This window comes from Cibotium barometz, chromosome 53 (genome assembly GCF_041138505.1).
Source record: "Cibotium barometz isolate CiBa-2024 chromosome 53, ASM4113850v1, whole genome shotgun sequence".
NCBI classification, from domain to species: domain Eukaryota; kingdom Viridiplantae; phylum Streptophyta; class Polypodiopsida; order Cyatheales; family Cibotiaceae; genus Cibotium; species Cibotium barometz.
In genome coordinates, this window is record NC_141098.1 from 9,289,837 (window position 1) to 9,315,357 (window position 25,521).

The following is a 25,521-nucleotide window of genomic DNA, read 5'->3' on the forward strand; positions in this document are numbered from 1 at the left end:
CACACTCTCTCTCTCTCTCTCTCTCTCATCTTTCTATGAGCATGCCCCCCTTCTCTCTCTAGGGCATGGATCCACTAGGCTCGAGTCCAGCTAGTCCTTCTAGGGATCTTGGCATAGTTGCTGCCACCAACGTAAAAAACCTCCCTCCCTCTCTCTCTCTCCCCCCCCCCCTCTCTCTCTCTCTCTCCCCCCCCCCCTCTCTCTCTCTCTCTCTCTCTCATCTTTCTATTGCTTTAAGTATACAAAGGCAGGCCGAAAATTTGAACATTTCCCAAAAGTGATGGCTTATCTAATCGTACGAAAATCATTGTCCAATCCAAAAAGGGGATGTTTATGTCCAGATTGAGAAACGAGATCTTTGGCTGCGCACATTCTCAGTGCGTCTAATCCATGCGATTGTGTGATTGTGAAAGAGAGATTTTTTGCGCAGAGGCCTGTGTGCACAGATTTATACATGATCCCATGTGAGGTGGGCGATCATTTAATTGAAAATCAAGAGTCGAGGCCAAGCACTGCGTTGCCCAGGTGTGTTTGCAATGCTGTGCTTATAATCAAGCTTAATATTAATGAGTTAACTTCTGATTAGTGACCTAATAACTTCTTTTTCTTTTTTGCTATCTGCTTTCTGCATTTTGTTTTTGCTCTACAAGTGAGAGAGATTAGGCTTATCTGAATCATACAAAACAGGGCATCTAACCTGCAACTTTATTTAGAATGAAACTCTCTTTCTAGCCCGAGTGGTAACACCCTTCCGTGCCCACCTGCCGGTGCAGGGTTAGAACCCTGGCACCTACATACATACATAATTGCCCTAAAAAAAAGATTAAGAACGAAACCCTGTAAAGATAATTGCGAGGTTAGAGAGGAAAATCTTTCTAGAGTTTTTTTCTCTAGAAAATTGGTTTAAAGTGTTGAATGCAGCCTCATGATCATGCCTGTAAGAGCCTTTAGACATTTTACAGCTACAAGCATAGTGTCATAGATCACCCATGCTTGGCCGCCCATAGCATCGAAGTATCTAAAGCCCTAAGCCTCGACAGCTATTTTTTGAGCGACTGTCGGGGACCTTTTTACAAGTCAGATGGGTCTGGAGCTTGGTTTTGGAGCATGTTCGGGGTCAGGTGTTGCATTTTAATAAGCTGTTGGCTTTGCTAGATAGAGCAACCATGTCAAAACTGTCGGTAAATATAAAATTTCTATTAGGTTTCTATAAGCTTAGGAAGGTGGAGCATCCCCTTTTGAGCCTAGCATCTCGGTATTTAAGCATTGCAAAATTGCCACAATTGAAGTCGGCCAGTCTTCTGAGTGAGGGTGTCACATCCCAAGGCTAACTAGGGTTAAGACCTTTAGGCTAGATTAAGCATAGCCTAGGGGTTAGGCATCTTAAGTGGAGGTTGGTAGCTTTTATGAGACATGTGCTATATTTGGCTCCTGGTTCATAGGAGGCCTATATAAGTGACTTTATGAGTTAGTTTGGGGGAGAGCTCCTTAGAGGCCTTGAGACTACTCCGTGCTAAGATTTGATGGGTGTGTATTGGTGGTATGGGACGCCAAGGACTTTGCACATGGAGCTATGTCGCTAATGCTACTATCCTCCAATGCTCGGGGGTGAGCATGAACGGCTCTATGGGTGGGCGGTGAGCTAGATGCATGAGTTTGTGTGTTTTCCTTTTTGTTTATATTTAATGGCAAGGTTTGATAGCCTTGGGGCTTGACCTTGGTTCCAAAGCCACGTGGAATTAGGTGGGAAACACTCCGGAAAGAGAGGATAAAATCAAATCGCATGGATCTTCCGGGCTCTAATATGTGGGTTGCTTTTTGTCCTCCAAGGCCCGGTGGTATGGGACACTTACGGTGGAGGACAGAGTAGAGTCAGTCTTCAGAGGTGAACGGGGAAGACGCCATGGTTAGATGTGCATAGATTGTTCTTGGAATCGTTGCATATCTAAGGAAAAAGAAAGAGCTTTTACTGTGTTTGTGTGTGTTGCTTGTTTCGTGACAGTCCTCATGTCCACATGTTTATGGGTGAAACCTCAAGTCTTGGTCGTTTTTATGCTCATAAGGTTTTGTGATTGTTGGCTGTAACAAGCAGACAGTTGGTCGAGTTCTGCATAAGGCTGTAACATGTGTTCTTTTGGTTGTGTCGAGTGCTTATGCTTTTTGGGACTCTTTTGCATGCTTTTGTTGTGTATAGCCAAGAACAACATTACCTTAGATGCTTAGTCGACTAAGAGAAAATGCTAAAACAAGGGAAAAAGAAAGCTAGAAGCTGGGTGCTCTGTTTATTTGGAGCTGCGCTTGTTTTTTTGGGTGTTTGCTTTCTTTTTTGGGGTACACGCTCATAAAAGCGTGCATGCTTGGCCAATGAGGTGATAGCTCAAGTGGTAGAGATGTTTGACTAGGAGAGTGGAGGTCCTTCATTCAAAATCCTACATAGTGCTTCCTTGGTGGCATTGCCTACGGGCGGATTAAAGAGCGCTTATGGGCTGGTGAAAATTGATAACTATGAGAGGATCTTGGGCCTAAGGCCATTGACCTAATCTTTACTCTGCTTTTTCTCAATACTCACAGCCATATCATCAATATATGTGCTATGTGCAGCCTTCTCTGCCATTTGGAATCTAGATAGCCATCACCCCCTCCTCAACTTCCTGCATCTCCTTTCGTGGATTCTTTGTATTCCACTGTGCTTGATTTACAGAGGTAGTTGGTGGAGCTATGCTCAAAGGCTCCCCAAGCTGCAACTAGTAATCCTTCTCCTCTGTAGGTTTCTTTCATCTGGAACCTTTCTGCGGTGAGAAGAAAGAGTGTGAGGAACTTTACTTGGATAGCTGCTTGGAAAGTGGACTGCTTTTTTTGATTTGTACAAATACACTAATGCTCAACATATTAGTCAAATCCAAATTATGCTTCAGCATAAGCACTTGCCTAGTGGAAGGACCTTTGAGTGAAGCCAACGACATGGGCTGATTTTCAGCATGTGTTTAAAACATAGTTTGTCTTTATTAACAAGATAGACAACTTTTGATGGTTGTTTAAATTGGAGATGGGAAAGAAGAGCGTGGACAACTATTCCCAGGAGTTTAAAGACCTGGTGAACTATTGTAAGGCCCTTGAGGAGCCACGTGTGTTGGCATACATGCTATATTTGTTTGGCCTTCCGCCGGATCTTCCACCAGATTATTAGAATAAGGTTCTGCGGAACTGTGTTCACTCAGTGGATGACATCTACCGGTATGCCAGATTATTAGAATAAGGTTCTGCGGAACTGTGTTCATTAGTGGATGACATCTACCGGTATGCCAAGAATTTCAATGATACCCTTGTAGTCAAAAGGGGTGGCCAGCCTATAGGTGATTCCTCGTGGGCAAGAGCCTAAAATCCTCTAAAGAGAGGAAGTGAGGGCATGTTGCATCATCCCAGGAGGGTCAGTCGTTAGTCGTCTCGTAGTGCAATCCCAAGAAACGATCCATGCCACATGCCGAAGAACATGTGGTGAAAGCGCAAAAGGACAACGGAGCCATCACTATAGGGATTTTTCAAAGAAGTAGTCTTTGGGGGCTAATACCTCACTACACATTACGGAACTACAAAGTAACTCATTGATCTCTTTTGTTGAAATTCATCATATGGAGAGTAGTAGTCGTTCGGCGTGTCAGATTAGTGAGTCTACCTTTGGTCCGCATGATCTCCTCGAGTTGAGGGATCTATAGGGGGCCCCATCGGGTGTGGATTCTATTTGACAAGGGCTCTACTCACAATTTTATTTCTTCATGTTTGTTGGAGCTGACATTTTGGCTATCCATGTGGCAAGTGATCACTGCTATGTGGTCAATCTTGCAAGGGATACAAACGTGGAAGTGGGATCGAACAGTGTCTTGGCTGGAGGTCCAGATTTAGGACTACCAGGATGCTTTGGATTTACACATCATGGACGTGATCTCGTGAATGTCTTGGTTTTTTAATTAGAGTGAGACGATGATGTTAGATTATTGGTCTCATAGGCTCTCATTTGTTCATGACGGTGAATTCTATGTAATCCGGGGTGATCTCCCTCGTGGATTTTGTGATGTAAACTCGTCGAGGATATATATGAAGCTTTTTTTGATCCGAATTTTGAGTCATATTGTTGTTTTCATGATCTTTTCAATTCTGAAATTCTGTTATGATCATCTGCTTATGAATGTAATTCAATATCAAACAGTGAAGTTTCTAAAGAACAACATATTTTGGATGATATTTTAAAAGAGTTTCGTGATGTATTTCTGAGCAAGTTACCAGATGGCTCGCCACTCGAGAGGGGCGTTGGAAGAGGAATTAGTCCTCATAACACAGGGTAAGTTAAAGGTTTTGTCTCTTGATCCGGAGCATGCCTTAGGATCAGTGCAGAAGAAGATTCGGAGTCGTTGCTACTCGTGCGGGAAGAAAGAACATTTGTCTAAGGACTTCTTGTCCAAGAAGAAGGACAAGGGCAAGGGCAAGTCTTTATCCCAGAAGAAAGGCAAATACAGGGCACAGGATAGTGATTCAGATGTTTTTAGTGACTCATCTAAATGCTACTTCAGTGCCCTTGCATCTGGCCTAAAGCCTATCAATGCTTGAAACACCACATCATCATTCCAGAGGGTGACTCACTGTACGGACTCACAATGCTCCATGTGGGACATGCACACTTGACCATGACCATGTACGGGACTTGTACACTTGACCATGGACGCTTAGAGTGGATCCCTGGATGACTTGTCCCGGACTAGGGCCAGCTACCACTCTAGGTCTTTGCTGTAGAGATATATGCACGTGGCATCCAAGTGCGGGATGCATGTGATAGAAATGTATTGGTGGTATGGGATGCTAGGGACTTTGCACGTGGAGCTATGTCCCTGATGCTACTATCCCCTTGTGCGTGGGGGTGAGCCTGAACGGCTCTATGGTTGGGCGGTGAGCTAGATGCTAGAGTCCGTGTGTTTTCCTTTTTGTTTATACTTAATCGCAGGGTCTGATAGCCTGGGGACTTGATAGAGGGCACAACTCTGATTTGAGCACTGAACTGGTCTAGAGTATTCAAGATCAACAAGCCATTTGATGGCAGGTCTGTTTTGAGCCACTCGGAGGGTGGGGGCAGTCACTAACAAGCCAATTGGCTGGCAGCACATGCTTTCAAAAGTGCAAAACACAATGTAAAAAAAACCAAAAGAACAGAAGTAGAGCTGAATAAAAAGTTAAAGAAAGAAAGAGATCTTACTACAAAGTAAGGGTAGCTTCACAAGCATTTGGCGCCCAAGGTTTCTCATGGAATTCATGGGTAACATCTGACATTTAGGGTTCACATGCATATAGTTAAAGTGTTGGAAGTTGTGGGCACCTAGGCTCTCATATGCACCTGGAAAACATCTTGTCTGACACATGTAGTGACAGTGAAAGAGTTGGAAGCTGTAACTGACCCTTCAAAAGGCTTTTCGGGAGAGGGAAGAGGTTTAATTAGTCCTATTCACATAGTTGTCGTGTTTGCTCACTTGTGTGAGGTTTCAGAGTGGGACAGTTTGGGCATTGCCAGAAAAGTTTAAATGACCTGCTATCAACTTGGATGTGTCGTGTAAATTCCATCCAGAAGGAGACATAATATCCAAACAAGTAGAGACAGGCACCTCACATGGAAGGATTTTATTTCGGTCACAATATTCCTTTTTAGCTATGAAATGAGAAAGGAAGAGTCTCGAAGGACGCTAAGTTAATCTATTCCTTAGGATCCTAACAACCATAATTATGTCTCATTTCTCTTAGTTCAATTCAGTCTACACATGAATGGACACTCACTTATCTAGTATCATTAAGAATCCTTCAATGAGTCATGATACACTTGTATTTGTATAGCTTTTCAAACTAGACCAGGTTGGTACCCAATGATGAAAAGTGAGACATGGATTCTGAGACGTGTGCACGGAGTACATCTATTCTTTGAACTTTCTATGCTAGCTTGACTTACTTGAACTTTTTCTTTTGTTTCAGGTACCTTACTATAATAAAAAAGCACTCAATCTTGGTGGTTGGCTTGCAATGAAAAGTAAACACCTTGAGCTTCAAGATTCTTCAGGTTATAGTGCTGGGCCACCATGGCTTTTTAGTGGAAGGTGCTTTTCATTTCTTTTGATCTTTCACAAAATGGATATGAAAGCACGTTCAAAATTTATGTGTGCGAAACATGCAAGTGATTTGCATGCATGATTGATCTGTGTTTAAGCAATGGTTAAAGGTGTGTGACGTGTCATTGGGCTTCCACCCAATCATAGTTGCATCTTGTACTCGTACTCTTCCTCGTGATCTGTACGGTACTTTGTATACAACATGTGTACTGTACGAGATGTTCCGTGTAGCATTGTTCAAAATGCAAAAGCTTCTATGTAAATTTTGAAGTTCATACCTTATTCGGTGGCCCCCCCTATGCCTTATCCATTAATCTCTTATGCTTTCTTATACATCCCATATGCTTGCTTATGCAGCCTGCATGCGTTATGTGTACCTTTTTTTTTGGAAATGGTAAGTGTTTTAGTTAAATAATTGCTGACAGAGGAAGTTTTTATATACAAACATCTCTAAGGGGAGCATTACAACAGCCCTGCGTACTTCACTACAAAAGGATAAAGCTAGAGACCAGCCATGGAGTTTCACCCACCTTAATGGAACCCTAGCTTGCTCTCACACTTGGTATCAGAGCTTTTGACAGTCTGCTGCACCCCTTTATCTTTTTCCCATACCCGCTTCTCCTCAGCATTACGTAAAAAAAAAAAAATCTCTTTCATTAATTGCCATGCCCACCTTGAGTTGATTGCCACAGTCCACTGCTCCTCCGCCACTTCTACATCTACAGTCGCGAACCTCTGCTCCTAATGCCCGTTGCCTTGTGTGCTGCCAAACCTGCACGCCGACCTTACGATTGCCTCCAACTCCGACTCAAAGCTGCAAGTGCTACACATTCACCGGCTGAACGTGCTGACGTGGATTTAATAAGGTTTATTAAACCTTATTAGGGCAACGAAACATGTAGGTAGCCCCGCCTCTTGTCGTGTGCCCCTCTCCTGCAGCTGTTGCTGATGCTGCTTTTACATCGGCTGACAGTTGTTGCAAGCCACCCTTCTTCAAGGCGTCACCATCAGCAACTCAACATCATCATCTTTGGTTCTCCGGCGTTGGGTTCCTTACCTTGCAGACCAAGATGCAGCTTCTCTTGATGAGGGAGGGCGTCTGGAGCATAATCTCTAGAGATGATGAGTACCCAAGAGCCAACGAGTCAGAAAAGCAGAAGCTGTGGTGATAACGCAACGAGAGAGCTATTGCACGAATCGGCCTCAGTTTGGTAGACACTCTCGTTCATCACATAGACTTCACGCAAACTGCTAAGCAAATTTGGGACAAGTTGGAGACTCTTTTTGGTAACAAAATCACTAATTCTAAGGTTTTCTTGAAGTTAAAGTTCTATGATTTGAAAATGCTACATAATGAAGAATTAAGTGATCACCTTGCCAAGTTCTACTCACTAGTTCAACAGCTCACTAGCCTCAAGTGTGAGCCTCTGATGATGAGGACAAGGTGGTAGTTCTCACCAACAAAAGTATGCAAGATGTTACTCGATTTCAGCAAACCATTGAAGTCATGCACATAGCTTCAACATCATTTGAAGATATGGTAGCCTTGTTGCTCAAAAAGACAGAAAAAGTCAAGCAAGCAACAATGTGAACTATGACAAAGCTTTTATAGGAGAGAAGAAGTGGAGGACCAGCAAGAAGATTCAGTGCAGGTATTGCAAGAGAATGGGGCATAAGGAGGCCAACTGCTTCAAAAAGCTGGAGAAAGAGCAAGAGAAACACTACACAAATCTTGCTGTCGAAGATGAAGAGGAACTTGCTGAAGAGGAGAACATATTTGCAGCAATGGCCCAAGTCTCCCTCGATGAGCTAGGCAATGAGTGGGCATTCTAGCTGCCTTTATCAATGTGTGTCAAATAAGGGTTCTGTGCCCTGGGTAGTCCCCTTAAAATCTGATTGTATCTGTGTGTTTGCCTTCAATTATAAAAGGCTTCTTTTTTTTCTCTCTATCCCAGTTAGGAACCAGGGGGCTGTAAGCCCAGCGGGGCGTGCAATGGCAGACTCAACCACGTGTCCAAGAGATAAAGATATAGAGAGAGAGGGGGGAGAGAGAAAAGGAAATGGGGATCTTGCATAGCACACCTTATTGAGCGGCCCCGCCCCCTTTCAGGAATTTATTCAGGAACAATCCACGGGCATTGGCCAGGATCAATACAATCAATGAATATGAAACAGATAGATATACTGATGTAGGATATCCAAGTCAATGTCGATGTTGAGGCATGAGATCTCTGATGCCGTGCACACAACGGGGATGACCGACAAGTATCTCTCACCGGACTAGTACCAAATCCAAATATCCAAATCCAAATCCAATGAATCCAAGTCTAATGAATCCAAATCCAAATCCAAATCCAATTCCAAGTCCAAGTCCGAGTCCAAGTCTAGATCCAAGTCCAAGTCTAAATCCAAGTCCAAGTTCCATAACCAAGTTCCATGTTCATGTCCAAGCTTCATGCCCAACCTATATGTCTAAGTTCCATGTTTATTTCCAAGCTTCATGTTCCATGTCCAAGCTCTATGCCCAAGTTCTCCATGTCCAAGCTATATGTCCAAGTCCAAGAAACACTCGCTCATCCCATGAGTAATCTCCACAACTCCTATAGCCTTGTCCATGAAGAAAACCATGGAAAATCTCTTTCTTACAAGAAAACTGATATGAAACCTGTTTTAATGGTTTTTGGGCGATAAAAACATCCAAAAAGTAGTTTTTAGGGTTTTTGGAGCAATTTTAGGGTTTCTGAAATTTCTGTCCGTACAGTTCCGTACATGCGTCCGTATCGCTCATGCATATGCCCATACAAGTCTAGGGCTAACTGTACATCTGAAAAGCAAGTTGGAGAAGGTGTTGATGGCGAAGAAGAAGCTCTCCCATGATCATAATGATGCCCACACACACTCCACAATCTCCTTCAATCTTCAATGATCTTATTCATGGTACTACAAGAGAAGGCCAATCCTTTTTATACTTGTAAGAGACCTTGCTTTTTGCCAAAAAGCCTTCATGCTCTTGCTTTGCCTTTTTATGCTTTGCTTTTTTTTTACTTTTATTAATAAAATATTACTCATAAAACCCGTTTTAATGGTTTTTGGGGGATAAAAACATCCAAAAAGCAGTTTTTAGGGTTTTTGGAGCAGTTTTAGGGTTTCTGAAATCTCTGTCCGTACAGTTCCGTACATGCGTCCGTATCGCCCATGCATATGCCCATACAAGTCTAGGGCTAACCGTACATTTGAAAAGCAAGTTGGAGAAGGTGTTGATGGCGAAGAAGAAGCTCTCCCATGATCATAATGATGCCCACACACACTCCACAATCTCCTTCAATCTTCAATGATCTTATTCATGGTACTACAAGAGAAGGCCAATCCTTTTTATACTTGTAAGAGACCTTGCTTTTTGCCAAAAAGCCTTCATGCTCTTGCTTTGCCTTTTTATGCTTTGCTTTTCTCGTTTTACTTTTATTAATAAAATATTACTCAACTTTTGGTGCTTTGCTTTTCTGGCTTTAAGGCCTTGCTTTTTGGCCTTAGAGCTGCTTTTTGAGAAAGCGCCTTTCAGCTTTTTGGTCCGGCTCAGTCTCCTCTTTCCAATGGTGCCCTTGGCTCGCGGTCAATCCTCCTTGACTTTTTGCTTTTTCTTGCTTTTTGACCAAGAATGATGCTTTTTCTTAATCAAACCTTACGGTATGTCCCCATGTCTTCTTCCACTTGTCTCGTGTCTAGGCATGGGTTTCATCATGTGAAATAGAGCTAGGAGGGCCAAATAGTTACAGGGGTGACTAAGTGCTAGCCTCGCTACCTTGACTACCATAGCACGGGAGGTGCAGATGGTGAGGTAGGGTGGATGGGGTAGGTGGTAGCAACATCTTTTTCTTTCGCGTCTCACCACCTTTGCTTTGAAGGGGGGATTGTTGGGATATATTAGAGCTTGTATATGTGTGAACAACCCCGGTCCCCTTTAATGGCTGTAAGTGTGATTTAGAGTATTCACGTGTGAACCACCTCTTATAGGTGGATGAGCTCGCATTTAAAGGGTTTGGCATATTGAAAGGGCTATATATGCAAAGGCCTTGTACTTCATTTTGATATATCAATCAAGCAAATTCTATTCAGCTTTGAGTCGTGCAAAGTTTGCTTTTCTCTCTAGCTTTTGGTTTCTCTCTCTCTCTCTCTCTCTCTCTCGTCTCTACATTCAGGCAGCCATGGAGTTTCACCCACCTAAATGGAACCCTAGCTTGCTCTCACGTGCAGGTAGACTCCGCCCAGTGTAGATCAACCTAGACTTTATCAAACTTCTTTCGGTGAAGATAGCCAGCATCATTTTTGACCAATACACCCGCCTCCCCTTTTGGCCTGTTCTACAAAGTGATCTTCCTCCCTTCAAAGTGGAAGGGGAGAGTCTATACAAAAAGAGTAAGCCAACACATGAGAACCAATATCTTCCATTTGCAGCAGCAATAGTAGTAGCAAAACCTCTTCAACAAGGTACAAAAATTCCTAGAGGACGAGTCATTGACTTTAGCTACAGTTTGTACATTTTATTTTCATTTTGAATTCAACAAATTAAGATCAACTCCCTGAGAATCAGAGCCCTCAAAGGAAATATCATTCGACACCAAAGATTTGATTGCACTCATCTATAGGAATTATGTCCTTGCCCAACACCCAACGTGTTCAAGAAGCTCTCTGCCCAAGTGTCCCAAGAATCCATCTATTTAGTTGAGTCCAAAGAGACCTAATCGTGGGGCACCCTCAGAAGAGATGCTAGGCATCCTCAAGTTTAGATTTGCCTCTCATATCCCATGTTCCTATGCAGTATTTTGCTGCCCAAGGGGAGGGCCCTGTCAGAATATGTAGTGGAGATGAAGACAAAATCTGAGAACACGAGCAAGTGCAAAAAAAATACAGCAATGGAGAGAGAGAGAGAGAGGCGTGTAACTATGCTCTATATACACAAAGAAAATCCTGAAAACTAATACAATGAGTGGAGGGGCCAAGGGGCCATTTTATATGGCCCCACAGGTGCAGTCGGCTAGTAGAAGAACAACCGACAGCAGCCAGAAAGCCCACGACTGCTCCAACCTTCAGTCGGCCAACAGTTGTCAGTTGGCAAGCACACAGGTAAAGTCGGGGGCAACAGAGTCTGGTTAGCCAACACCTGGATCAGCCGATAGGCTCTGGACAACCTCTCACACATCAGAAAAAAATGGGAAAAAATATGGAGAGTGGGGAAAAATGAGAAAACACCTAAATGGGCGGGCACACCCACAATAGAGGCCCTGGTGTATATGTATAGACAGGAGATGACTTTTAACACCCCCTCTCAGCTCCTGGCCCTGGAACCAACCCCAGGTAGCTGGAGTGCCGTTGAAGCATAGCCTGAGGTAGAGACTTCGTGAAGAGGTCTGCCGCATTGTCCTCCGTCGAACAATAAAGTAGTAAGATGTCACCAGCCAAGATCTTCTCACGTACAAAGTGATATTGTATCTCTATGTGCTTGGTCCGGGCATGGAAGACCGGGTTCCGAGCAATAGCTATACAACTCTGGTTATCACACTGGATGACTGTGGGCTCCTTCTGTGGAAACCCAATCTCGCCAAGCAACCTCTACAGCCACACAACCTTGCAAGCAGCACCACAAGCAACCCGGTACTCTGTCTCTGTCGAAGATAGGGCAATAGTTGGTTGCCTCTTACTGCTCCAAGAAACTGCTCCTGAGTCAAGGGTAAAACTGTAACTTGAAGTAGATCTCCTCGTGTCTGGATCTCCTCCCCAATCTGAGTCACTCCAACCTTGGAGTCGGACTCCATCCATCAATACCCCTTTTGTGTAGAAGAGTCCAAGATCCTTCGTACTCTGCAGATACTGCAAGATCCGCAATCTTGTGTCCCAATGAGACTTCAATGGCGTTTGCATGAATGAGCTCAATAACCCCACGGAAAAGCTCAAGTCCAATTTGGTGTTCAGCAACCAGATCAATGAACCAACCAGCTTCCGATCATTCACAGTTAACTTTGTATTCGGGTCCATCGGCGACGTAATAGGCTTACAGTTCTCCATCCCAAAGGCCTCAAGCAACTCATGAACATACCGCTGCTGAGAGACAAAAAACCCCCTCTGGGTCTGCGAGATCTCCAATCCCAAGAAGAAGTGGAGTAAGCCTAAGTCGGTCATCTCTCAAACTCCTTTGACAAGGTAGCCTTTGTCACTCCAATGTGCTCCACATGACCGCCGGTGAGAATGAGATCATCCACATAAAGGATGATTATCGTAACCATCCCGCGTTCTCGAAAGAGATACAGGTTGGGATCTGCAACCGATTTCTAAAACCCAGTCCGAAGAAAGAAGGAATCAATCTTCTGATTCCAAGCCCTGGGAGCCTGTTTAAGACCATACAAGGCCTTCCCTAACCTGTAAACCATCCCTTCTTATCTTGGCACAACAAAGCCTGGAGGCTGCTCAACATACACCTCCTCTTGCAGGTCACCATTAAGGAATGCAGATTTTACATCCATCTAAAACACAGGCCACCGCTGAGAAGAAGCAAGGGCAAGAACGGTCCGAATCGTGGTCATCCTCGTTGTCGGTGCAAAGGTATCCTCATAGTCGATGCCTGGCCGTTGAGCATAATCCTTAGTCACCACGAGTCTGGCTTTGTGTTTGTCCACTGACCCATCTGACGCATATTTGGTCTTAAAGACCCATTTGACACCAATGACTGACTGTTTTGACAGCCTCGGTACCAACTCCCATGTGTTGTTCTTCTCGATGGCATCCAGTTCCACCTGCATGGCTTTCCTCCAAGTATCCTATGAACGGGCTTCCTTGACGGAAGTGGGTTCTTTGTCCTGCATGATACGAGACATCAAAGCATAGTTTACCTGAAGAAGCTCTGTTGAATGACTTTTGTCTTGGACTCTGTGCGATCTTCAAGGTCCGTCCTTTGTGGTCCATTCGGAGGGAAGCTCCGTGACACTTGACTCCCGAAGAGTGTCGACTAACCACCTGGGTACTCGAACAGAATGCGGAGTCTCCTGTTGCTGTGGGGGCTCAACTCTAGCTGCGGGCTCAACCTCCTGTACTGACTGCGGTTGTCTAGCTGGAACAGTGGACTGGGAATCATCATCAGAATCCTCTGGGTCTCCAAGAAGTGGCGGCTCATCAACAGTGGATACTGGAACATGCTCATCAAAGACCACATCCCTGCTGACAACAATCTCATTCCTCTCTGGATCAAACAATCTGTATCCCTTGGAAAGAGAGTTATATCCCACAAATATAAGCTTATGGGACTTGGAGTCGAGCTTCCGTCTCTGCTTCTTCGGAATATGTACATATGCATTGCTCCCAAACACACGGAAGTGGGAGACATCAGGTTTCCTGCCAAAGTATGCCTCAAAGGGAGTCATGTTAGGTAATGAAGTCGTTGGAGAACGGTTGAGGATATGGACAACCGTCGCCACAGCCTCTCCCCAAAGTGGATGAGGAAGATCACGATGCTCCAGCATCGTCCTCGCCATCTCCACCACAGTCCTGTTCTTGCGTTCTACCACTCCATTCTCTGAAGGCGAACTTGTATTGGCCAGTTCCCTCTTGATGCCATGATCTGCACAAAATCCGATGAAAACATTCGAAGATAATTCACCTCCTTTGTCAGCACTGAGAGTCTTTACCTGCAATCCAGACTCTTTCTCCACCATCACATGCCAATCCTTGAACCGAGCAAAAGCTTAGTCCTTCAGCGAAAGAAAATAGACCCATGTGAATCTGGAACAACATCAACAAGCAGCATGAAATATAGAGATCCTCCCAAAGATGGTGTCTGTTGAGGTCCACACAAGTTAGTGTGAACCAACTCCAATGGTTTTGAAGCCCGCCTGGAAGCCTGCTTCGGAAAGGATTCCCTGTGCTGCTTACCACGTATGCAAGAACTGCAACATCCTTGCCTGCTGCCAACATTTGGCAAGCCAACCACCATCTGGTCCCGGAAAGCTCGCCGCAGCGCATCCACATTTAAGTGGCCAAACCGAAAGTGCCACAAGTCACCAACTTGAGAACCTATCAAGGAGGAGAGTGCGGAGAGTTTGTAGATACCATTCTCCATTCCGCCTTCCCAAACAACGTGGCTAGTCTCGCGGTCCCTTAGAGCAGCTGAATGCTCCTTAATTCCACCCGGAAGCCAGTCTTGCATACTTCATGCACTGACAAAAGATGAAAACCAAGAGCGGGGACGTAAAGAACACGGGAGGAATGCGGCCCTCACTGTGTATCAGAATGGTGGAGTTGTCGCCAATGAAGATGCGACCCGACTGTTGTTTCAGATCCAAAAAGAAGTCTCGGGAAGGAGTCATGTGCCTAGCAGCACCACCGTCAAGAATCCACTCTCGGGTATCCTTTGCGGTGAAGCCAACTGCCTCCTTGCTCGAAGACGATGAAGCATGTGAGTCCATCATCTCTAAGTGCACAAATGTTGGAGTCTTTGTAGCTGAGGCTGAAGAATCAACACTCTTCCTAGTCTGCTTAGGACACTTCCTCCAATAGTGGCCTTTCTCGTCACAATCATTGCAAGACCTCTCGGCCTTCAGTTTCTCTCGGTCTGTGTCAGGCTTCTTCTCAGAAGACTTCTCCGATGAAGCCTTCCCTTTGCCCTTGTTGTTATTCCGGCCTTTTGACCGTTGGCTAGTTAAGGCCTCCGAACCTCCGCCCTGTGGAGGGTTCGTGAATCTTTCCTCTTGGTCCAAGACCATGGGCACAAGCTTCTCCCACGTGATGGTGCTGAGCTTGCCACTGGTAATCAAAGACGAGTAGAATGCTGAGTACTGAGAAGGCAAATGTGACAGCAACGTGATGGCCATATCCTCTGATGATATCTCCTTCCCAGCCTGAAGAACTGCTTCCTGAAGAGCCTGCAGCTTATTAATGTGCTCCCGCATCGTCGATGACTTTGTAGGGTTCATAACCCGCATCTGTACTTCCAAGGAAATCCTTTTCATGGGCGATACCCTGTTATAAAGAGAAGCCAAATGCTGCCATATACCTCTGGCCAGCGTCATATGATTTATATGATTGATTACCTGGGGTGTGTAGTTGAGGAAGATGAATGAACGGACCTTGGCATTGACACGATCCCATAACTGTGCCTGTGCCTCGCGGTCCTTTCGAATCGACGGTAACTCCCCTTCCTCTATCTCCGGCCATGGAACCCCAACAATGATGAAATCAGCAAGGTCGTATGACTCCAGAACAGATTCCATCATAACCTTCCATATGCCGTAGTTATTCTTGTCCAACTGACGGTCCACTGGGAACGTGGGGAGTGTCGGGATCTTCACATGTCTCTCAGCCATCTCAAGCAGATTTGCCATTGTGGGGATGTAACTGAAAGGGTGGGTGGGTGGCAACAAAGAAGAACTTACACCTGGTGGCTGTCCAGCAAATCAGCCCGCCTTCCTCTTGCTTCTCCTCTTCCCGAACAGTCCAAAACAGTCCATCAACAGCAACACAACAGTCCCCCTCTTGCTCACAAAATTCCCAAGCTCTATCAAGAGCCTAGGGCTCTGATACCATGTCAGAATATGCAATGGAGATGAAGACGCTTCAGGAAAGCAATGGATGATTGCTAGTACTCTCTTGAGGTTATTCTCATCAGGTTGAAGGAAGAGGATGGAGTCATTAGCAAAACATTGAATGATTAACTGTTTGCACTGCTCCAGCTATTACTCATTTATTTGATTATCCTCCACATCCATTTCTAGGGCTAGGATAAGGGGGTGACTTATCATCGAAAAAAGTAGAGGGGCAAGGGGGCATCCTTGTCTAACAGACCTTTGAATGGTAAATTTCCCAACTATTGAGGAGTTTGGATTCAGCCCCTAGCAAAGGACATAAATAATAGATGCAATTTTAGTTACAAATCCCATCTTATTCAACACTTTGCTTAGAAAAGACCAGTGAACCTTGTCATAGGCCTTCTTAAGATCTAGTTGGAGCATAATGCATTTTTGCTTGGTTATCTGAGCAATCTCCACACCAATGAGAGTACTATATCCGTTGACCAATACTGATCTCCTTTGAATGAATCCATGTTGATTCTTAGCAACCACAGCTTGGAGAAAGGGGGAGATCCTGATAGCTATTACCTTAGCCAGTATCTTGTACAACACCGAGAGCATAGTAATAGGTCTATAGTGGCAGAGCTTGTCTCGTGCTATCTGATTACAACCAGCTTTCTTTGACCCTTCTTTACCCTCTTCGCCAGCTCACCTATACTAAAAACTTTGTTTATGATGAAAGCCATATGCTCCTTAAGGGGTTGCCAATACTCTAGGAAGAACTCAACAATGAACCTATCCCAGCCCGGGGTTTTGTTCCTGTTAGCACATTCATCCCCAGATTCTGCTCTTTTATGGTGCCCATTTGGTCCCTTTTACATGGCCCTTGCTTGTGGGCTGACCACCCCTTTTTCTAGTATTTTTCTGGGATTTTTCCCAGCTTTTCTGGCATTTTCCAGTCTGCCTGTTTTGCAGTTCGAGTCGGCCAGCTTACATCTACTATAAATAGTGGGTGCTGGCCTCTCATCATTCATTCAGTCTTGTACATATTTTTCTCCCTCACTTATGAGACTCGCAGTGTCTCTTGCTTGGGACTGTTTTGCTTCAGTATATTCAGCATAGTTTGCTCCATATCTCTCTCTCTCTTGCACACTTTGTTCAGCTCATTCTAGTGCCATTGTGCTTCCGCTCTGTGCACTCTTTCATGGTATCATCGCTCCCAGTTTAGCAACCTCTTTGCTGCCCCAGATTCAGCACTGTTTACAGCACCTCCTTCTCTGCGTTTTTCTACAGATCTGCAGCTCTTTCATGCTGCGTTTGTCAGAATACACAGCGGAGATGATGACTAAATCTGAAAACACAAGAGCAAGTGTAGAAAATAGACAACAATGGAGAGAGAGGTGTGTAACTCTACTATGTACACATAAGAAGATCCCGAATACAATACACAAATGGCAAGGGGCTGTGGGGCCTTTTATATGGCCCCCAAGTGGCAGTCGGCCAGCTCCAAAGGCAGCCGACTGGACCATATATCCCAGTAGAAATCACCAGTCAGTCAGATATCCCAAGTCGGCCAGATCTGAAAAAGGTCCACGACCTGTCCAAAACAGTCGGCCACCTCCAGCATAAACAGATGCAGTCGGCCAGCATCATCAGAGGTCCACCTGCCACCACAGGACTACCCCCCAAGCCACAGAAAAAATGGGAAAAATATGGGGAAAAATACGGGGAGTGAGGAAAAATGATAACACCACCTACAAGGGCGGGCACACCCACAACAAAGGCCCTGGTGTCTACATAAAGACAGTAGATGACTTCTAACACCCACTCTCAGCTCCTGGCTGTGAAACCAACCATAGGGAGCTGGGGTGCCGCCTGAGCAAATCCTGAGATAGCGACTTCGTGAAGAGGTTCACCGTACTGTCCTCGGTCGAACAGAACTCTAGCAAGATGTCGTCAGCAACAATCTGTTCACGAACAAAGTGCCTCTGGATGACCGTGGGTTCTTGCAGTGGAAGCCCAATCCTACCATGCAACCTCTGCAACCTCACCACCTCACAAACAACATCACAAGCAGCTTGGTACTCTGCCTCTGTCGATGACAAGGCAAAAGATGACTGCCTCTTACTATTGCTCCATAAAACTGCTCTTGGGCCTGAAGTAGATCTCCTCCCCAATCTGAGTCACTCCAACCGTGGAGTCGGGGACTCCATCCATCAACCCCCCTCCTGTGTAAAAGAGACCAAGATCCTTCGCATGCTGCAGAAACCACAAGATACGCAATCCTGCCTCCCAAAGAGTTATCTCCAACCATGAGCTCAACCGCATAATCAGGAAGCACACGTCCAATCTGGTGTTGTCCATCAACCAAATCAATGAACCATTTTGCTTCCGAGTCAAAAAGGCATCACACTGCTCACAAGGATCAACACCTGTTTTACGGTAGAAAGCCAAGTCCTGGAAACCTGCTGAAGACCATGCAAGGCCTTCTGAAACCTGTAAAACACCCCCTCTGAATTCGGAACCACAAAGCCTCACAAAGCCTAGAGAGTGCGCAACATCCACCTCCTTTTGCAAGTAAGCAACTGCCACCTGCCTGGCTTTCCAAGAGGTCCCCGTGGAAAGAACATCCTCATCTACAGGAGTTTCTTTGTCCCGAATACTACGGGAGAGCATAAGTTACCTGTTGAGTTTCCTCTGACAACACAAGAACTACCAACATCAGTACTGGAAAGTTCCTGCTGTCAAAAGTGCGCAGCGGAAATGATAACCAAACTTGGGTAGTCAAGAGCAAGTAGAATGCAGAAAATAGACAGCACAAGAAACACAGAGAGATAGGTGTGTAAACTCTTCTCTATACACAAGATCCCGCAAATGACTGAATGAGAAAGTGGTGGGGGCATGGGGCCTATTTATATGCCCCATGCATGCAGTCGGCCTGCTATAAAAGCACTCCACCACTGCATCAGCAGTCGGCCAGCAGTAAAATACTCCACGAATGCTGTTTGGGCCAGTCGGCCAGCAGTAAAATACTCCACGAATGCTGTTTGGGCCAGTCGGCCAGCCACACGACTGCTGTATGGGCAGTCGGCCAGCCACCAGAGTCTTCTGCCAACATCTGGCATCCCTCCACACCACTGAAAAATGGGAAAAATACGGGGAGTGAGGAAAAATGATAAAACACCTTATAAGGGCGGGCACACCCACAATAGAGGCCTTGGTGTATAAATATAGACAGGAGATGACTTCTAACACCCCCTCTCAGCTCCTGGCTGGGAAACTTTGCCTCTGTCGGAGAAAGGACAATAGTTGGCTGCCTCTTGCTGCTCCAAGAAACTACTCTTGAGCCGAGGGTAAAACTGTATCCTCAAGTAGATCTCCTCGTGTCTGGATCTCCTCCCCAATCTGAGTCACTCCAACCTTGGAGCATGACTCCATCCCCTCCTGTGTAAAAGAGTCCCAGATCCTTCGTACTCTGCAGATACCCCAAGATCCGCAATCCTGCGTCCCAATGAGTCTTCAATGGCGTCTGCATAAAAGAGCTCAACAGTCCCACGGAGAAGCTCAAGTCCAATCTGGTGTTCAGCAACCAGATCAATGAACCAACCAACTTCCGGTACTGCGAGGCATCAACTGGCTCACAAGGATCAGTAACTGCTAACTTTGTGTTCGGGTCCATCGGCGAAGTAATAGGCTTGCAGTTCTCCATCCCAAAGGCCTCAAGCAACTCATGAACATACTGCTGCTGAGAGACGAAAAACCCCCTCTGGGTCTGCCAGATCTCCAATCCCAAAAAGAAGTGGAGTAAGCCTAAGTCGGTCATCTCAAACTCCTTTGATAAGGCAGCCTTCATCACTCTAATGTGCTCCACATGACCGCCAGTGAGAATGAGATCATCCACATAAAGGATGATAAGCGTGACCATGCCGCGTTCCCGAAAGAGATACAGGTTTGGATCTGCAACCGATTTCTGAAATCCAGTCCGAATAAAGAAGGAATCAATCTTCTGATTCCAAGCCCTGGGAGCCTGCTTAAGACCATACAAGGCCTTACGTAACCTGTAAACTATCCCTTCAGATCCTGGAACAATAAAGCCTGGAGGCTGCTCAACATACACCTCCTCCTGCAGGTCACCATTAAGGAACGTAGATTTTACATCCATTTGATACACGGGCCACCTCTGAGAAGAAGCAAGGGCAAGAACGGTCCGAATCGTGGACATCCGTGCTGTTGGTGCAAAGGTATCCTCGTAGTCGATGCCTGGCCGCTGAGCATAACCTTTAGCCACAAGTCTGGCTTTGTGTTTGTCCACCGACCCATCAGACGCATATTTGGTCTTAAAGACCCTTTTGACACCAATGACTGACCGCTTCGACGGCCTCGGTACCAACTCCCAAGTGTTGTTCTTCTTGATGGCATCAAGTTCCACCTGCATGGCTTTCCTCCAAGTATCCTGTGAAAGGGCTTGCTTTACGGAAGTGGGCTCTTTGTCCCGCATAATACGAGACATCAAAGCATAGTTCACTTGAAGAAGCTCCGCTGTATTGCTTTTATCTCGGACTCTATGTGATCTTTGAGGGCCGTCCTCTGTGGTCCACTCGGAGGGTAGCTTCGTGACATGTGACTCCCGAAGGGTGTCTAACAACCACCTAGGTACTCGAATAGATCGTGGAGCCTCCTGTGATCGCGGGGGCTCTACTCCAGCTGCGGGCTCAACCTCCTGTAGTGACTGAGGATGATCAATTGGAATGATGGTCTGGGAATCATCATCATACTCCTCTGGATCTACAAGAAGTGGCGGCTCCTCGACAGCGGATACTGGAACATGCTCGTCAAAGACCACATCCCGGGTGACAACAATCTCGTTTCTGTCTGGATCATACAACCTGTATCCCTTGGAGAGAGAGTTATACCCCACAAATACAAGCTTGCGGGACTTGGAGTCAAGCTTCCCCCTCTGCTTCTTCGGAATATGTACATATGCGTCACTCCCAAAGACACGGAAGTGCGAGACATCAGGTTTCCTGCCAAAGTACGCCTCAAATGGAGTCATATGGGGTACTGAAGTCGTCGGAGATCGGTTGAGGATATGGACAGCCGTTGCCACAGCCTCTCCCCAAAGCCTCTCCCCAAAGTGGACGAGGAAGATCACGATGCTCTAGCATGGTCCTCGCCATCTCCACCACAGTCCTGTTCTTGCGTTCGACAACTCCATTCTCCGAAGGCGATCCAGTATTGGCCAGTTCCCTTTTGATGCCATGATCTGCACAAAATCTGAGAAATACAGTTGAGGAGAATTCACCTCCTTTATCAGCCCTGAGAGTCTTGACCTGAAATCCAGACTCTTTCTCCAACATCACGTGCCAATCCTTGAACCGAGCAAAAGCTTGGTCCTTCTGGGAAAGAAAGTAGACCCACGTGAATCTGGTACAATCTTCAACAAGCAGCATAAAGTAGAGGGATCCTCCCAAAGACGGTGTCTACTGAGGTCCACACAAGTCAGTGTGAATCAACTCCAATGGTTTCGAAAGCCCGCTTGGAAGCCTGCTTCGGAAAGGATTCCCTGTGCTGCTTACCACGTATGCAAGAACTGCAGCGCCCTTGCCTACTACCAACATCTGGCAAGCTAACCACCATCTGGTCTCGAAAAGCTCGCCTCAATGCATCCACATTTAAGTGGCCAAAACGAAAGTGCCACAAATCTCCGACCTGAGAACCTGTCAACGAGGAGAGTGTAGATCTCCACACCGCCTTCCTAAACAACCTGGCCAGTCTCACCGTCCCGTAGAGCAACTGAATGCTCCTCAAATTCCACCCGAAAGCCAGTCTTGCATACTTCATGCACTGACAGAAGATGAAAACTCAGAGCATGGACATAAAGAACACGGGAAGCATGCTTGCCCCCCTTTCCGTCGGGAATAATCTCCATCCGGCCCTCACTATGTATCGGAATAGTGGAGTTGTCACCAATAAAGATGCGACCTGACTGTCGTTTCAGATCCAGAAAGAAGTCACGGGATGGAGTCATGTGCCTGGAAGCACCACTGTCAAGAATCCATTCCCGGGTATCCTTCGCGGTGAAGCCAACTGCCTCCTCGCTCGAAGATGATGAAGCGTTGGAGTCCGTCATCTCTAAGTGCACAAATGCCAGAGTCTTTGCAGCTGAGGCTGAGGAATCAGCACTCTTCCCTGTCCGCTTAGGACACTTCCTTCAGTAGTGGCCTTTCTCGCCACAATCATTGCAGAATCTTTCGGCCTTCAGTTTCTCTCGTTCTGAGTCAGGCTTCTTCTCAGAAGACTTCTCTGGTGAAGCCTTCCCTTTGCCCTTGTTGTTATTCCGGCCTTTCGACCGTTGGCCAGTTAAGGCCTCCGAACCGCCGCTGTGAGGAGGGTTCGTGAAACGTTCCTCCTGGTCCAAGACCATTGGCACAAGCTCCTCCCAGGTAATGGTGCTGAGCCTGCCACTCGTAATCAATGAGGAATAGAAAGCAGAATACTGAGAAGGCAAGTGGGACAGCAAAGTGATGGCCATGTCTTCAGATGATATCTCTTTCCCAGCTTGTAGGACTTCCTGTTGAAGGGCTTGCAGCTTGTTGATGTGTTCTCGCATCGTCGAGGACTTTGCAGGGTTCATAACCCGCATCTGCACTTCCAAGGAGATCCGTTTCATGGGTGATACCCTGTTGTAGAGAGAAGCCAAGTGCTCCCATATACCTCTTGCCAGCGTCATGTGCTTTACATGATTGATCACTTGTGGTGTGCAGTTGAGGAAAATAAATGACCGGACCCTGGCGTTGACACGATCCCACATGTGTGCCTATGCCTCTCAGTCCTTCCTCGTCGACAGTAACTCCCCTTCCTCTGCTTCCGGCCGTGGAACCCCGATGATGATGAAATCAGCAAGGTCATGTGACTCCAGCACAGACTCCATCATGACCTTCCAGATGCCGTAATTGGACCCGTCCAACTGACGGTCCACTAGGAATGTGGGGAGAGTCGGAATCTTCACGTGCTTCTCAGCCATCTCTAGTAAATCTTCCATCGCGGGGAGTAAATTGAAAGGGTGGGTGGGTGGGGAAACAAAATTCTGTAAAACCTGCAAGTGGCTGACTAGCACCTTAGCCCGCCTTTCTCTCGCACCTTCTCTTCCCGTACAGTCCAAAACAGTCCACCAATCAGCAACCTAACGCTCCCCCTCTTGCTCAGAAAAACTCCCAAGATCTATCATGAGCCTAGGGCTTTGATACCATGTCAAAAGTGTATAGCGGAAATGATAACCAAACTTGGGTAGTCAAGAGCAAGTAGAATGCAGAAAATAGACAGCACAAGAAACACAAACAGATAGGTGTGTAAACTCTTCTCTATACACAAGATCCCGCAAATGACTGAATGAGAAAGTGGTGGGGGCATGGGGCCTATTTATATGCCCCATGCATGCAGTCGGCCTGCTGTAAAAGCACTCCACGACTGCATCAGCAGTCGGCCAGCAGTACAGAAGTCCACGACTGCATACAGCAAGTCGGCCAGCAGTAAAATACTCTACGAATGCTGTTTGGGCAGTCGGCCAGCCACACGACTGCTGTATGGGTAGTCGGCCAGCCACCAGAGTCTTCTGCCAACATCTGGCATCCCTCCACACCACTGAAAAATGGGAAAAATAGGGAAAAATATGGGGAGTGAGGAAAAATGATAAAACACCTTATATAGGGCAGGCACACCCACAACAGAGGCCCTGGTGTATAAATATAGACAAGAGATGACTTCTAACATCATCAACTGGCAAGCTATCCTCCATCTGGTCTCGGAAAACTTGCACCTACAGCGTATCCACACTGAAGTGGCCATTACCAGACTGCCACTCATCACAAACCTGAGGACCTGGGAGAGAGAGTGCTGAAAGCTTGTAAACTCCATTCTCCACTCCGCCTTCCCAAACCACCTGGCCTGTCGCCTTGTCCCGGAGAGCAACAAAATACTCATCAAACTCCACCCGTACACCAGTTTTGCAAACCTGATGCACTGACAACAGATGAAAACCAAGGGATGGAACATACAACACTTGGGAGGAATGCTTCCCCCCTCTGCCATCGGGAACTATCTCCAACCTGCCCTCAGTGTGTGAACTGGGATAGTGGATGTATCCCCAGTAAGAATGTGACCAGAATACTTGCAGAGATCCTGTAAAGCCGAATGGGAAGGAGTCATGTGCCTGGAAGCACCATTGTCTAGAATCCACTCCCGAGTATTTGTTGCGGAGAGTCCTCCAATCTCCTCCCTGCCTGAAGAAAATGAAACATCGGTGTCTAGCACCTCCAAGTGCACAAAAGCCGGAGTCTTCATGATTGTTGCTGAGGAATCTTCACTCTTCTCGGTCTTCCGCTTGGGACACTGCCTCCAATAGTGGCCTTTCTCGCCACAATCATTACAGGTCCTCTCTACCTTTAGTTTCTCGCGGTCAGCGTCAGACTTCTTCTCAGAAGACTTCTTCGATGAAGCCTTCCCTTTGCCCGTGTCATGGCCTTTCGACCGTTGGCCAGTTAAGGCCTCCGAACCTCCACCCTGAGGAGGGTTCGTGAATCGTTCCTCCTGGTCCAAGACCATGGGCACAAGCTCCTCCCACGTGATGGTGCTGAGCCTGCCACTGGTAATCAAAGACGAGTAAAATGCTGAGTACTGAGAGGGCCAGTGCGACAGCAACGTTATGGCCATGTCCTCCGACGATATCTTCTTCCCAGCCTGAAGAACTTCTTGTTGAAGAGCGTGCAGCTTGTTAATATGCTCCCGCATCGTCGACGACTTTGCAGGGCTCATAACCCGCATCTGTACTTCCAAGGAAATCCTCTTCATGGGCGATTGCCGTAAAGAGAAGCCAAATGCTGCCATATACCTTTGGCCAGCGTCATATGCTTTACATGATTGATTACCTGCGGTGTGCAGTTGAGGAAGATAAATGAACGGACCTAGGTGTTGACACGATTCCAGAACTGTGCCTGTGCTTCCCGGTACTTTCGGGTCGACGGTAACTCCCTTCCTCTACTTCCGGCCGTGGAACCCCAACATCGATGAAATTAGCAAGGTCGTAAGACTCCAGAACAGATTCCATCATAACCTTCCATATGCCGTAGTTGTTCCCGTCCAACTGACGGTCCACCGGGAACGTGGGGAGTGTAGGGATCTTCACATGCCTCTCGGTCATCTCTAACGAATCTGCCATTGCGGGGATGTAATCTGAAAAAGGATGGGTGGGTGGGAACAAAGAAGAACTTACACCTGCAAAGTGGCTGTCGAGCAAATCAGCCCGCCGTCCTCTTGCTTCTCCTCTTCCCGAACAGTCCCGAACAGTCCACCAATCAGCAACACAACTATCCCCCTCTTGCTCACACAAATCCCAAGAACAATCAAGAGCCTAAGGCTCTGATACCATGTCAGAATACGTTGCGGAGATGATGACTAAATCTGGAAACACAAGAGCAAGTGCAAAAAATAGACAGCAATGGAGAGAGAGGTGTTCAACTCTACTATGTATACACAAGAAGATCCGAATGCAATACACAAATGGCAAGGGGCTGTGGGGCCATTTTATATGGCCCCCAAGTGGCAGTCGGCCAGCTCCAAAGGCAGCCGATTGGACCATATCCCACGACCAGCAGAAATCACCAGTCAGCCAGCATCTGAAAAAGGTCCACGCCCTGTCCAAGACAGTCGGCCACCTCCAGCATAAACAGATGCAGTCGGCCAGCATCAGACGTCCACCTGCCACCACAGGACTGCCCCCCAAGCCACAGAAAAAATGGGAAAAATATGGGGAGTGAGGAAAAATGATAACAACA

The 25,521-nt window shown here is 46.5% G+C and overlaps 1 protein-coding gene across 1 annotated transcript in view; it reads left to right on the plus strand.

The window, feature by feature from the left end:
• The first annotated feature begins 263 nt into the window (after positions 1 to 263).
• The window catches only part of LOC147608258 (protein NEOXANTHIN-DEFICIENT 1-like), a 54,742-nt gene continuing 29,484 nt past the window's right edge, over positions 264 to 25,521 (plus strand). Inside the window, exons 1-2 of the mRNA XM_086788976.1 lie at positions 264 to 525; positions 6,007 to 6,128. Of these exons, the coding sequence (XP_086645102.1) occupies positions 6,055 to 6,128 (74 nt within the window). The 5' untranslated portion in view covers positions 264 to 525; positions 6,007 to 6,054. The remainder of the gene's footprint in view (positions 526 to 6,006; positions 6,129 to 25,521) is intronic.